Source organism: Python bivittatus, unplaced genomic scaffold (assembly GCF_059951505.1).
Source record: "Python bivittatus isolate LINGU-HERP-01145 unplaced genomic scaffold, Pbiv_v1 ctg000080_np1212, whole genome shotgun sequence".
In the NCBI taxonomy this organism is placed as follows: Eukaryota; Metazoa; Chordata; class Lepidosauria; order Squamata; family Pythonidae; genus Python; species Python bivittatus.
In genome coordinates this window covers 13,800,813-13,815,867 of record NW_028277035.1, presented here as the reverse complement: position 1 = coordinate 13,815,867, position 15,055 = coordinate 13,800,813, and the positions used below count along the sequence as shown (strand labels likewise).

The following is a 15,055-nucleotide window of genomic DNA, read 5'->3' as shown; positions in this document are numbered from 1 at the left end:
GTGAAAAGTAAGATGAATATTTCAGGGGAAGTGCTGACTGCACCAATCCAGTTAATTTCTGGATTTCTGGGTCATATTTTAATTTTATGATATGTTGTTAAAAAAGGGAATAAATAGGAATTAACAGATATGTACATGTTTTGTTTTCTCAAGTACTGTAAAAACTTGATGGTGAACAATTAAATAATCTATGGCTGGTGTGGGTCTTCCGGGCTGTGTGGCCATGTTCTGGAAGTTTTGTTTCCTAACGTTTCGCCAGCATCTGTGACCGGCATCTTCAGAGAGCAGGAGCACTTGTTGTATTTTTCTGAATCTTCCAAACAATCTTCAGACCCTCCAGAAAAATACAAGTGCTAAAATCAGCAAAAGACAAAAGGGATCCCCTCACCGCCGTAGGAGTATACCGCATACCATGCAGCTGCGGGCAAGTATACATCGGGACCACAAAACGCAGCATCCAGACCAGGATAAAAGAACATGAAAGACACTGCAGACTACAGCACCCAGAAAAATCTGCAGTAGCTGAACATGCTCTCAAGCACACTGGACACAAAATCCTATTTGAAAACACAGAGATACTGGACAACACCAACAGCCACTATACCAGGCTATACCGGGAAGCCATTGAGATTCACAAACACCAGCACAGCTTCAATAAAAAAGAGGAGAGTCTAAAAATCAACAAAACCTGGCTACCAATCCTGAAAAATACAGCCTCCAAAAGGTCAACGAACTCAGCTCAACCACCAGGACGTGTGAGCAGCTCACACAATGAATATACTAATCACCCCCAGCAGCCACTCGTTAACAACTCAATAGAAGAAAAAACCCTGCCTAATCCCCAGGAAGATACACACGTATTTTGACACCAAAACAAGCAGCCACTCGTTAACCCAAACCCCACACACCCCCTAACCCCCCTCACCACACCCCCCCCCGATCTCTATAAATACCCACAAAAGGGTCACTTCATCCTGGGCACAGAGAGAACTGCTCCTGCCTGTGCTCCTGCTCTCTGAAGATGCCAGTCACAGATGCTGGCGAAACGTTAGGAAACAAAACTTCCAGAACACGGCCACACAGCCCGGAAGACCCACACCAGCCATCGTATTCCGGCTGTGAAAGCCTTCGACAATACAATTAAATAATCAGTACTAAAAAAATAAAAGCAAACTCTGGGCAAGATCTCTGTTTTTTCTAAATACTGCAATAAAGAAACCAATACATATAGGTCTTCACCTGCTAAGATAATATTATTCCAACCTTACTGAACTTCCCTCCTCTTTCCGTGCTCTTTCTATCTTCCATAGTTATTAAAATGCAAACAGTAAACTACTCAGCAACTATATGTTTAAAATGACATTTATCTCTAAAGACCTATCTTTTGATTTCACAATTTGGCTCGGATGCATTAGCAACTAAAACTCCTGAATTACTATCAACAGTGAAATGTTTTTGATTATTATAAATCTACAGTATTTTATAGACAATTGAAGAGTACTAAGGTTCATGACAGTTGCTTGAAAGAATTTCAGAATAAAAAGTTACAGTATTCCATATTAGCTAATCAATAGCTAAGGGTCTTAAAGAACATTGTTTCTTAGTATCTTAAGACTAATTCTACAGTTTCCCCCCCATGTTTATTGGAGACCTCACAGAATGTTTAAAAAAGGCTGACTATCAGCTTTGTTATGCTCAAAGCAAAAAATGGTAGAGGAGACACTTAAACATATGACATAGGTTTTCCCACTACTTTTCTGTTTTGGTTTAATATCTATAAGTTTGCTAATATAATGTTATATAAATTTGATAAATAAAATGAATAAAAATAATGCTGGGAAGAGTATTATGATTTAAATATATGTTATTTTGAATTATAGACCAGCATTTTGGAATTGATCAATACTGTTTATGAAAACCAATGGATTTATTGGTCATGGAGCATAGCAAAAAAGATTACTCTTTTACAATGGAAAAATCCATCCTGGATTTATAGACGTAGATTGATGACATGTGTTCTCCCTCGGCTCATGAATTGGTTCTTTAATGATGCAATGAAAAGACTGATCAATATTAGATTACAAGGTGTGTGTTAAAACAGTGTGTTATACATTAGATGCAGAAGATTTGATCTACAATGGACTTTTCTATTGTAAAAGAACAATCTTTTTTGCTTTCATGTGGTCATGTAATATTTTATTTAAAAATTGAGATGGCTTTTATATACAGTACTGTGCAAAAGTTTTAGGCAGGTGTGAAAAAATGCTGTAAAGAAAGAATGCTTTCAAAAATATATATTGTAATTGTGTTTATCAATTTACAAAATGCAAAGTGAGCGAACAGAAGAGAAATCCAAACCCAAATTTAGTGTGACTACCCTTCAAAACAGCATAAATTCTTCTAGGTATACTTGCACACAGTTTTTGAAGAAACTCGGCAGGTAGGTTGTTCCAAACATCTTGGAGAACTAACCACAGATCTCCTGTGGATGTAGGCTGTCTCAAATCCTTCTGTCTCTTCATGTAATCCCAGAAAGACTTGATGATGTTGAGATCAGGGCTCTGTGGGGGCCAAACCATCACTTCCAGGACTCCTTGTTCTTCTTTACACTAAAGACAGTTCTTCATGACATTGGCTGTATGTTTGGGGTTGTTGTCCTGCTGCAGAATAAATTTGGGGCCAATCACACGCCTCCCTGATGGTATGGCATAACGGATAAGTATCTGCCTGTTTTATTCAGCATTGAGGACACCATTGATCCTGACCAAATCTCCAACTCCATTTGCAGAAATGCAGCCCCTAACTTGCAAGGAACCTCCACCATGCTTCACTGTTGCCCGCACACACTCATTATTGTACCGCTCTCCAGTCCTTCGGCGAACAAACTGACTCCTGCTACAGCCAAATATTTCAAATTTTCACTCATCAGTCCAGAGCACCTGCTGCCATCTTTCTGCATCCCAGTTCCTATGTTTTCATGCAGAGTTGAGTTGCATAGCCTTGTTTCCACATTGGAGGTATGGCTTTTTGGCCACAATTCTTCCATAAAGACCACTTCTGGCCAGACCTCTTTGGACAGTAGATGGGTGTACCTGGGTTCCACTGGTTTCCACCAGTTCTGTGCTGATGGCACTGCTGGACATCTTCCAGTGTCAAAGGGAAGTAAGCATGATGTATCTTTCATCTGCTGCATTAAGTTTCCTTGGCCAACCACTGCATCTATGGTCCTCAACGTTGCCCATTTCTTTGTGCTTCTTCAAAAGAGCTTAAACAGCACATCTTGAAACCCCAGTCTGCTTTGAAATTTTTGCCTGAGAGAGACTTTGCTGATGCAGTATAACTACCTTGTGTCTTGTTGCTATGCTCAGTCTTGCCATGGTGTATGACCTGTGACATGAAACTGTCTTCCACAGCCTCACCTTACTAGCAGAGTTTGGCTGTTCCTCACCCAGTTTTAAGCCTCCTACACAGCTGTTTCTGTTTCAGTTAATGCCTGTGTTTCAACCTACATATGAAATTGATGATCATTAGCACCTACTTGGTATAATTGGTTAATCATACACCTGACTCTAATCCTACAAGATCCCTGACTTTGTGCAAGTGTACAAAGTGTGCAAGTGTAAGAATTGATGCTGGTTTGAAGCCAAAGGGTAGTCACACCAAATATTGATTTGATTTAGATTTCTCTTCTGTTTGCTCACTTTGCATTTTGTAAATTGATAAACATAAACAATTACAATATATATTTTTGAAAGCATTCTTACTTTATGGCATTTTTTCACACCTGCCTAAAACTTTTCCACAGTACTGTATATCTGTGTTTTTTGTTTTCTTTGGCTTGTTTTTATATTTTTTTTCTTAGTATCTTTTAAAAATTCTTTGGGTCTTTTTCTTTTTATATTCTAAAGCAATATTTTTTTAAATGTTATATAAATTGGTAATTACTTTATCTAATAAAAAGCTGTTAGATTAGCCTCCCCCAACTTGGTATTTTCAGATACACTAGACTAGTTGCTACTAGTTGGTGGGCCTTACAGGGCAACACATCTGGAGGGCATGAGACTAGAGATTATTATGTGAGATAATTCTTTCAATTTCTATTCTAAATTGGTCCAAAATTATTTCTATAGAGAAAATAAATGTGTGCTAATTTGTCCTTTAGAACTTGTCACTATAGGAACAAGTACAGATTCAATTCATGTCAAAGTTATAGTGTACCTTCAGAGTCAGCAGTATAAATTATACATAGCAGTTTCCATCTGCACTATTCATATTCACTATAGTGCCCTTGCATATTTTTCTCTTTGGCTTCATTGTTTGGCAAAATAAATAAGGAATTAGGACCAGTTTATATGGCCTCTAATGAACTCATGGTAATGCAGAGAAAATAATAGGCTTGCTGAAACTGCTAGCTGAGAAAGAAACCAACTATTTAATTTCTTGGTTTCTGTCGTAGTATCCTCACATACTATATTTTCTTATAACCAGAAGATTCCTCGTTGTAATCCATGACATCTCTATTCATTGAAAAACTGAAGATCAAATCTTTTACATCTAATGTATAACACTCTGTTTTAACACACACCTTGTAATCTAATAAGTTTGAAGGAGAAGCTGAAAATCAGTTGGAAAGTTCTAGCTGCTTCAATGTGACCTAGAATAACCTGAATTTTGTAATAAACATTGAGTATTATATTTACTATCTAGTAGTTAAGGTCAGCAAGCTTTGATGGTGCTAATTGTGATTTTTTTGTTTTCAAAGTCACTGATATACAATATGTGGATTACCAAGAGCAGACTACATCAACTTCTCACACTATTCTTGATGATGATGATGATGATGATGATGATGATGATTACAACTACTGTTGTTACTACTTTGATGATGGATTGTGAGAAATGAACTGAAACAGACATACCCTAAATGTAATATTCATAAATACAGGTTGGTTCTATATTTGATAAACTATTTCTACTGACCTGAAAAGAAAATAGTAGAACTATAAATAGATTTACTCTAAGTTTTCACTCAGAATATCTATCTCGTCAATGTTTAGCCCTGTAGTCACACAAAGCAGCATCACAGCATATTTACTGAATGCAATATAGGAACTTATTCTGACAGCTAAGTTGCCTCAAACTTTGTTAAGTAGGAGGGAGAGTCGACTGTTCTACTAACAGTCTATCAGTGAAAAGCTCCTCATGCAAGGGGCATCCCAAACCAAATGGGGGGCACACACAACTGAGTATCCATGCTCTATGATGACTTAAGCTGGCATTGGAAGAGGCAGCATGATGAGGGAAAACAGTGGGCAAGTTATATAAATGTTAAAAATTATAAACAATCCATCATGCATCAAACTTCAACAAGAAATTCTTCCAGTTGAAGGAAAAGCAGCTATGCTTGTTAAAAAAAGCAGAAAAAGAAAGCAAGCACTATAACTGTAGGGAATTAACTCTAGAAACTTACGTGAAGGCAAATGCCACCAATGCTCCACTGACCACAATGAAATCCAAGATGTTCCACAGGTCCCGAAAATAAGAGCCCCGATGAAGGATCAGTCCTAAGTCAATCATCTGTAAAATCAGATAAAGCAAAGAAATGCAGGATTTGCAAATCAATATGCATGATTCTGATTAACTGCAGCCCTGAAATTTTCAGTCTAAACATTAATCTAACTGGACCCACTTTACAAAGAAGGAGATGAAGGGCATAAAAAGGAACTTTCTTTCAAGAAAATAAAAATACTAAAAATAGATTTATAAGTACAATTCTATTATTTATGTCCAGTCCAAAATAATAATAATAATAATAATAATAATAATAATAATAATAATAATAATACATCTAGTTCAGAGATCAAAGCCTGACTTAAAGGATTTTAGGATACATGAACTGGTATACCTGAGAATTGGTATGCTAGTATGTAAGAGTCTAAAATACTGGGTTTTTTTCCTGGATACATATATAACGTTCACAGTCATAATATTCCCTCCCATATATTTTATGGTGTTGGTGCTTCAAAATGGCATTTGAAGAGAAATGAATCTGTCTAGGATTTATGATTACTTCTCTTAAGCTCTGTCACATAGGAGCTATCATCACACTCTACAACTAGAATCGATATAGTGCTATGAAAATATTCTTCAAGAGCTGTGCTCATTTTTGTGCTGCTAAATGCATCACTATAATAATCTGGAAAATAGCCTTTAAATTCAGAGCCATTTCAAATGCTATTGTAAAAAAAAAAAAAATACTGGTACAAGTGTTTTCATGATATATTGACTCTCCCCTTCTTATTATCTTGGGAATGTATTGTCACATGATAATTTTAGACAGCACGCACTTGAAAGAATCAAGAAAGTGAAACCTATGATCCACAAAGCAGCCCATAAAGAATAAGATTCAACAAACAAATGCCTGGAGAAGCCACTGAGTTAGAAAGTGAGACTGCAGTCCAGTTAAATGCATTTAGAATTACACTGCTAACTTATAAGGTATGATAGTATTATCTTGTGGTCATCAGTCACAACTATAAGAAAACCACAAAGAAAATATCTTGAGATATTGCATATATGTAATGAGAAAACCAAGAAGAAAAGCATACTTAGGGCTATCAATCAAATAAGAAACATGTTTTAATAAAAGAATGTTGGGAGTTATGAGAAGGATATAGATCAGTCATAAACTCAGTCTAACATTCAGCCTTTGAGTCTAATTTTTGGTTGGTTACCACACTACTATTGCTATTGTGAATGACCTGAATTAGATGTCTGTCCAGGTCACCAATATTTACATTTGTACATTTCCCTATAGACAAGGCTGAAAGTTGATCAAGATCTGAGGGTAGGAGACAAAAGCATACTCAAAGGCAGGTTGGAGTTGAGCTCCAAGGCAACAAGCCAGGTAAAAATGCTACTAGCAACATTCATAAGACCAAAATAAGACATAGGCCACAATCCAAGATAAAGCAAAGTTTAGCAACATTTGAGGCTAGATTTTTATCAGACCTAGCAACTAGAAGGGACAGTTCATAGTCTGGTGATACAACTTAGTCGGCAACCCTTGAACCATGGCAAATACCTGCTAGGTTCACTGAAGAATCAGAGCACTGGTGATGTTGAAAGTAAAGTGAACAGAGCATGACTGCTGAAAGCCCTAATTTGACACATGTCTCTTCTCCTGCAGTACATACAGCTTAAATATTCATAAATTTCCATCTCTATTTATTTTGTGAATAAGAGCAAGGGCCTTGTTATGTCTTAAAAATGTATTATATTGCCAGATAAGACTATCATAACCATAACTTTACTTGTATGGCAATATTCCTGGCTAAGTAAGAAAAGATCCACAATACCTGTTGGAATAGTCTGAAAGTGGAGAGATGAAGTGAGTCCAGAAGAAAACACACCAGAGCTTGCTTTTTAGTTCCTATTCCCAAAGAGCTAGCTGTGGTTAATTACTCTGGAATCAAATTATCCTCAAAACTACATTTAGTAATGAGAAACAAAGTCTGATTACCTGTGTATGAGAAACAGTGAATTCAAATAGTTGAGCATTCAAATCTGGTTCACTACATTGTACTCATTTACTGAAGTTATCTTTGCTTACACTTCTTTTTAGATCTGAGATGAAATAGTGATGGTGGTTTGTGAATGCTTTTGTAAACACATCAGAACAGTTTCATCTTTCAGTGATTATTCAGGAAGAGAGTTGAAAGGATTGTTTACTGGATGAGAAAAATATGTTTTTGTTCCCAAGACATCATGCCTGCAGTGAAACTATGCTAATAATATTAGTCCCCCCGACCAACAGATTTTCCAGTTACTAACCTTAACAACCATTTCAAAGGTGAAGACACCTGTGAAGACATAATCAAAGTAACGAAGAACCTATAGGGAGAAGAGAGAGTAATAAAAATATACAGTTCAAGACTTGCTAACTCCTTTGAAATAAATGATCCCAACTGATCTTGCAATCAAGCCAAACCTCATTGCCTCTTTTTAAGCCAATGTGAAGTGAGCAAATCTTGAGGAAGGGTTCAGAGTTTCAGGTAGCAAAGGAAAGACTCTACCGGTAACCAGAATCGCTGAAGCAACGAAATCAGTTTAACTGTACTTTGTTTGGTCAGGAAGAATCAGCTTCCTTGTAGAACATGAACTAATAATCCCTGCAGCCAAGGTGAAAAACATGATGATGGTGAATGGGAAAAAAGGGTTTTAAAATAGAGCTTTTCCACGTGGCTTCCAGCTTCAAATACATGTAAACAGCATGTTCACACCACTGAGTGGCAGTTGGAAGCTGTCCTCATCTTTCCCTTCTTGAGTTGGCTAGTTACTCTCCAGTTGGTTGGTGAGGGAGCACTAAAAATATTTTTTATAAAGACTATTATGTTTGGGGAGCAGCAAAGCCTCGCCTCAATGTGAATGCAGAGGGATGCAGTGTGTGTGGCAAAGGGTAACAGTGCCAGGCTACCTGGCAGAAGGGGAGAAACTGCATGAGGTGAGAACTGGTCTTCTCTGCAGCTCCAGAAGAAACACTGCAAAATTGTTTTCACAGCATTTTCTCTGGAGTAGGAGCCAAGCTGATAGTTGTTAGTCCCATGTGAGCTCACAACATTGTGGAGACATAGGGAGGAGGAGTGACCTGAAATAGCTGCCATCTCCACATGTGGAAAAGGCCTCAGATTTAAACAGAGCCTGGACTGAGAGTGTCGAGAAGAACCATATTTAAAGAGAAAAGAATAGTTGTCTATTAGTAAAAATAAAGAAACAAAATAGTAAATAGTAATAAAAACTAAGGAAAGAATGAGAAAGCTTTACTTATAAATTTGGTGATACCCACATAGTGAGAAATAACTTTTTTTTCTGTAAAAAAGTAAGCAAATGGACTGACTTATTATTAGGCACATGGGGTAATATATTACATTAAAAATAAAAGTCCCTTGTTCTACTGAAGAGTAGCATGTAACTTGATTTAAATTCTTTCCTCTCCATCTAAAATCCCATGTTATCACAACAAGAGAAAGAAAAAGCATTTATGTATTTCCTCTGAACGACAACAGTTGTCATATTTTAGTAAATGATTTGAAATGATGGCAGTGAATTAAAAAGTTATGTTATAAAGAAAAGTGTTCATCCTATCATATATAGTAGCAAAAGGATGGGAGCAGCAAATTAGTGGTGTGCATCTTCAAAGCCTGCATTTTTCCTTATGATAGTATTGAATTTTACACTGTACTTTGATTCAACAGCACTTCAAATATAGCATTTCTTCAAACAGAGAATTATCACTTCTAAACAGGACACTATATCTACTGCTGTCCCTTGATTTTTGAAGTTGCTAGGAAAAAGATGAATCTGAGGGGGAAACAGCAAGATGATCAGTACACATCAGTACACATGAAATTGACAAATCAACATTTATTGAGAAGGTCTGCAAAACAACAGGGTCAAGGATATCAAATAAAGCAATGGAATGATAATCTTTAGGCTGAGTTTAACACAAATTGGCTGCTCCCACAGCAGAGAGCATCTGCACTTTTGCCAAATTAAAATTTAAGTATGCTGTTCAGTATAAGATCAAGTGAATAAAAAAGATATAACTAAAATCTCTTGCAGTCATTTTTAAATTCACCCTGAGCCTTGAACTGATTCCCTGAGACTGTTTCTTAAGGCTACAAGCAGGTTTATGTCACACTGATAATTTATTACACACACACGCACAAAAAGTGAAAGGAGAGACTTCAAAAGGGAAGTGAAAGCAAAAGCAAAAGAGAGACAATTAGAGGCAGGAAAACTGCTTTCCACCTATGGAAGGGAGCAGCAACTATCAGCAGCTATCAGGACATTTTAAAGATGAGAAGGCAACAGGAATTGTATTGACATAGGCAGGAAGAAGTCTGCATGGGCTTAAAAATCTCACTGGAACCAGTCCCAAAGGAGACACATCAGGCTGAGCTGCAGACAAGCAAACAGCTCAGCCAAACAAAATAAACATGAACATCCAAAATTGGCACTGAATGTAAGGGTTATAATCCTCATTCTCCAGTATTTTTTAAAAAACATGTTTTCAAAATTCAATTGTTTTATGTTACTAAAACATCAACGATGCAAATTCGCTTTGGAAAATGTTTTTTATTTAACCAATGGCTAAGTGCCATATTATCCTGAGTAGCGTAGAGAATTTTCTAGATTATTATTTAAACTTCAAATTTAAGAACTATTAAGCAAGAAATCTTGGGCATACAGATATCCATTTGGAAGCAGTGGCAAAAAGGGCTGGGTTAGTTGCTTTGTTTACTTGTCCTCTCTTTTACACTGCCAAAATCACAGCCACTTTTCTGCTTCTAATGTGCAATTACACTATACCACTTCCCTCCTCTGTCACCCAGAACCTTCTAATCTAGAGAGGGAGATGAATAATCTCCACTGTGTAATAATGTTACTGGCTGCCTAGATTCCATCTGGTTACCCTTGTTTTCAGTTGGTGTACAGTTCTTGGATCTCTGAGTTGCTTTTTCTACATGGCAGCATAAAGATTTCTTATTGCTGCCTAATGCAGAAAGTCTGCTTCCTGCCCATCCTCCTATTGAGATGCTGTGCTAATTATTTCATTACTGTTTCCTTAGGGATATCTCACAAGACCTGCTCAGAAGTTTTTGAAAAAGAAAGCGCAGTGTAAGATGCTCACAGGCCAGACTCTGATTTATTGCTTTCTCTCCCTTTCCTCCCACTGCCTCCTCTTTAGTCTATTTAAATCCAAGCAAGACTTTTGAGCAAGAGAAATAGGAAGAGTATTCAAGCCTTTACACAATGTGTTCTAAGAATTATAGTTTTAAACAATTTCACCCCAATTTGCTTTTTAAAAATATTCTCAAAAATCTGGGATATACAATGGGCATGTATATTAATGTACGAAGTAACTCTTAGAAAATATAGAGCAAAGAGTCAAAAGAACCCACTGTAAAAATAAAACAGGATTTAATTCAGAGGGGCTTGTGAAAATGGTATTTTAACACTGATATAAATTATACTGGCAAGTTACTCTACTAGGTCTATCTTTTTTTTTTTTATTTCACTAGAAATTTGCACAGATATAGATAGACAGAAAAGAGCATATGGTATGATTTTCAGCTGCAGCTGTAATTAATTCATTTTGAACCCTACCTCTATATAATCCAAAGTTTACAGTGCACAGTGAAGTAATTACAAAGCCAAGTAATAATCTCAGATCTGTGATCTGTACAGAACTACAGAATCCAAGTCAGTTGGTCATAGGCATTGGATCTCTATAAGTTCCTACATGGTTATGAATCCTAGCTACAAACAGCAACATGAAATAAGCTGCATAACATGAGATAACCATTACTTCACATGCAAAGTATTGCTATATCAAATAGAGAAATGAAGCTGAACCCCTCCCCCCCAAAAGGAAACAAGGAACTAAGAAAGTAAAAGTCCTTTTTCTCTCACCACAATATCTTGTTTGCTACTTTGATAAGACTTCTATACAGGAAAGTATCTTACTGGGATACTGTCCAGCTTCATTCTGGGTCAGTACCAGCAATCACAAATTTGGAATAAACTGCTGATGGTCAATCAATATTGAGGAAAGTCCTAACAAGCATCTTTAATTGCCCAAGGAGATTTAGTTCAGGTGGAGACTGCACCTTGCTGAACATATTTAAAAATATAGTTTGCCCCCTCTCACCTGCCACACATTTTAGGGCTACTGATACTGTATTAATTTCAATATCTCATGGTTCATTTTCATGGCTAGAAAATGGAAGAACAGGAGCTGCAATTTATGTATGTTGCACCAATAGAGACAAAGGAGGACTTACATTGTTACGGGGAGCACTTGGCTGTACAGGGTCTTCAGCAGCCAATGCAATGCTGCTCATGGCAATCACCATCAGAATGCAGATCTCAAAGTAGCGCAGATTGACAATGTAATGACAGAGGCGCCGAAAACTAGCACAAATAGGCAAAGATGCATTAGGGGGCATCATGTGTGAAGCAGATGGATAGGTTTCTCTTATTGTGTCAGATAAAAGGAGTGGGACCATCAACAATGCACGCTTAAATTTGGAAAACAATCAAGGTAGCATATAGATATTTGTTAGTTATTATCACATAAGCCAAACCACCTGGAGTTTCTGAAACTGATTTCAGATTAGTTACATAAATCCAGCCTCATTCTCAATCCAAGCTAACAAGCTTGGACACAACTCACATCTTGACAATCTAATCTATATCAGAATTACATTTTAAAAAATCAAATCACACCATAGCCTGCTGAAGCAAGTATTCCATATGGACAATTTTAATTAGGGAAAAAGGCGCCCGCAAGGTCGAACCACCCCTCTTCTGAGGTCCTTCAATTCTGAGATAACCGTGCCTGTGGGTGAACCATAAATACAGTGACTATACGTCTTTCATTATAAAGGACAATCCTTTATTTCAGAAAGCTGTACTTTAGATTTATTTAATTTAATTATTTATTTCCTTGGTTTTGCTCTTGGATTTTCCTTTGTAAAGCAAAGTTGTAAACATAAACATTTTTTTTTATCCTTATAAACCTATTTCAGATTTGCCCCCTTTTCAGGTTTGTCCTTTAGTTTTTCCAAGAAAATATAGTCACTGTAACCATAACTGGAAAATTAGGTCATTATAAACCGGTTTCTCCCTTTCCCACCAGCCCTCTGGGGAGCCAGGAAAAGATTAAAGGGGAAAGCCTTGCCCCACCCTGGGTCTGGCTAAATACAAAAAGGGAAACCAAAACAAAAACTTTGGGAGTCAGTAGCTCAGCCAAGCTGAGGTGGGTGATAGAAGTCAACTGGTCAATTTCAGGATTGAAACAAAAAATAAACTTGATTAATGGTACCCAAAGAAAATAAGTTTACACACACACAACACACCATTTAAATACAAAAATCCCTATTGCAATTCTAACTATAACAAAATATATTTCAACCTTGCCTGAGGTGACCTCTCATCCAGGACTCCCATCAATTCCCTCACACAAAAGACACTCAAAACTCTTCTCGCCAAACCCTGACAGAACCCCTTTCTTTTCTTTCATTGGTCCTCAGGGTGTAATGGAAGGCATATGTGAGGAGGATACTGGAATGGAGGATCAAGGTTATCAGGAGGGAGGGGAAGCATTCCTGGAGAGATGGCAGAGCAAGTGCTTCCTCAGCCCACAGCAAGACCGTGAGAATAGGAAGAAGCTGAGACTGACCCCTCCCTAGAGTCTCACGGGGTATATCAACAATGAGGTGGTCCAGTCCAGTTCCTTTATTAGCTTGCACCTAATAGACAGAATCTCGCCAGACTAAACCTTTGCTAAAGCAACTAGTGGATATACCCCGTGAGACTCTAGGGAGGGGCCAGTCTCAGCTTCTTCGCCTTCTCACGGTCCTGCTGCGGGCTGAGAAAGCGCTTGCTCTGTAACCTCTCCAGGAATGCTCCCCCTCCCTCCTGATAACTTTGATCCTCCATTCCAGTATCCTCCTTGCACATGCCTTCCATTACACAGGGGTCAGGTGACTATCTCTGGACACATAAGGCTGGACTGTGATTTAAAGGGCCAGCTGCTCCCCACTTCAACAATGGTATCAGATTCATAGGTACCTGTTCCTGATTTACAAAGTCCACTTGCTTTGACTTCAGTGTGGCAACTTACGGATTAGTGGTTGAGAGGATGAACATAGAACTGTATGGTGGCATAGGCTTGGGTCCATCTTCCCCTCCATCATCATAATCTTCCTCTTTTTTCTCTTCCTCTTTCTTTGGCAGAGGCTCTGGATTGGCATTCTTATTGACTGGTAACAAAACCAAAAGGGACATATAAAACACAACACATTTGTGGAAATGCAAATAAATACTGTAGAGATCAACTTATATGCTCAAAATGTCCATTCAAACATGTCCTGGAGAAACATAACTGGATATTGCCTCCTGTCACTCATACAAATATACATTTGTATATTTATTAGTGCCTGAACTGATTGTATTATTAATAGATGTTCACTGTGCTTTTAATACATTTCCTCTCTTATATTCACATTGAATGGTTCCCATATGTCCTCTAAATACAACTCTAACTTTTCTGCCTGATATTCATGTCACCTGGTTCTAAGTCTACTGACCAAATACACTTAGTGCTCACCTTGCATTATAGCATTGTTGATTGGAGGTGGGAAGGCAGATGGGATTTCCACTGCTGTGTATTCTGGTTTCTTGGCAGTTTTGGGTGGATTGTTTTGGGTTGTGGGGTTAGTGACAATAAGGCTGTTCTCTGGATTTTTAGGAGCTCCAGGACTGGCTGGATTGGCAGGGTTACTGGGGGTTTGGCGACTGGTAGAATTCTGAGAGTTGAGAAATGGTTGGTCCAAAGGAATAGGTGGATTTTGGGATGTGCAGCGCGGTGTGGAGTTTGAGTGGTTTCCTCCTTTGGTAGGATCATTCTGAGAATGACTGATGAGATGTGGATTTGAGGTTTCATTGGTCGCTAATTTATTATTCTTCATGTTGTCAATATCCTCAGATACTGGAGGTTCTAAACGCCCCATATCTTGCTGAATTGGCCTTGTGGTGGATAGGTTTGGTCCAGATGGAAGACCAGAGCCTTGGTTCTCTCTGTAGCATATTAAAAAAAAATTAAAAAGTTAGCAACATATTATTGCTTAAAGGTCACAGAAATACAATTAGTACAGCAGCATATAATATTTAAAACCATCAGTTTGCTGTTAGTCTCACTACACTCCAAACCAGTACCTGGAAGAAGCACTACATGAACACTTTCTATTGCTAAACCTACATTTTCTTTATCCATGGTACATTTCCCAGCCCTTCCTTCACTTTCTGCATAGCTGTTTTATCTCTATGTCCACAAAATGTATTCATATTAGCAAAACTGTCTCCCCCTTTTAAAGATTCACAGGAACCCCACATGTCTATACCATACTGGAATACTGGCTTTAATCCAACTGTATATAAGCCAAAGGACAATTTATGAAATATTATCATGCATACATTGAGCATAAAC

General features: G+C 37.7%; 1 protein-coding gene across 1 annotated transcript in view; it reads right to left on the bottom strand.

Moving 5' to 3' along the window:
- Positions 1 to 15,055, bottom strand: part of CACNA1A (calcium voltage-gated channel subunit alpha1 A) — a 216,363-nt gene that overhangs the window by 100,705 nt on the left and 100,603 nt on the right. The window contains exons 19-23 of the mRNA XM_088134001.1: positions 14,177 to 14,646; positions 13,691 to 13,829; positions 11,847 to 11,976; positions 7,834 to 7,893; positions 5,471 to 5,577 (exon numbers count right to left, since the gene is read on the bottom strand). Coding sequence (XP_087990127.1) covers positions 5,471 to 5,577; positions 7,834 to 7,893; positions 11,847 to 11,976; positions 13,691 to 13,829; positions 14,177 to 14,646 — 906 coding nt within the window. The remainder of the gene's footprint in view (positions 1 to 5,470; positions 5,578 to 7,833; positions 7,894 to 11,846; positions 11,977 to 13,690; positions 13,830 to 14,176; positions 14,647 to 15,055) is intronic.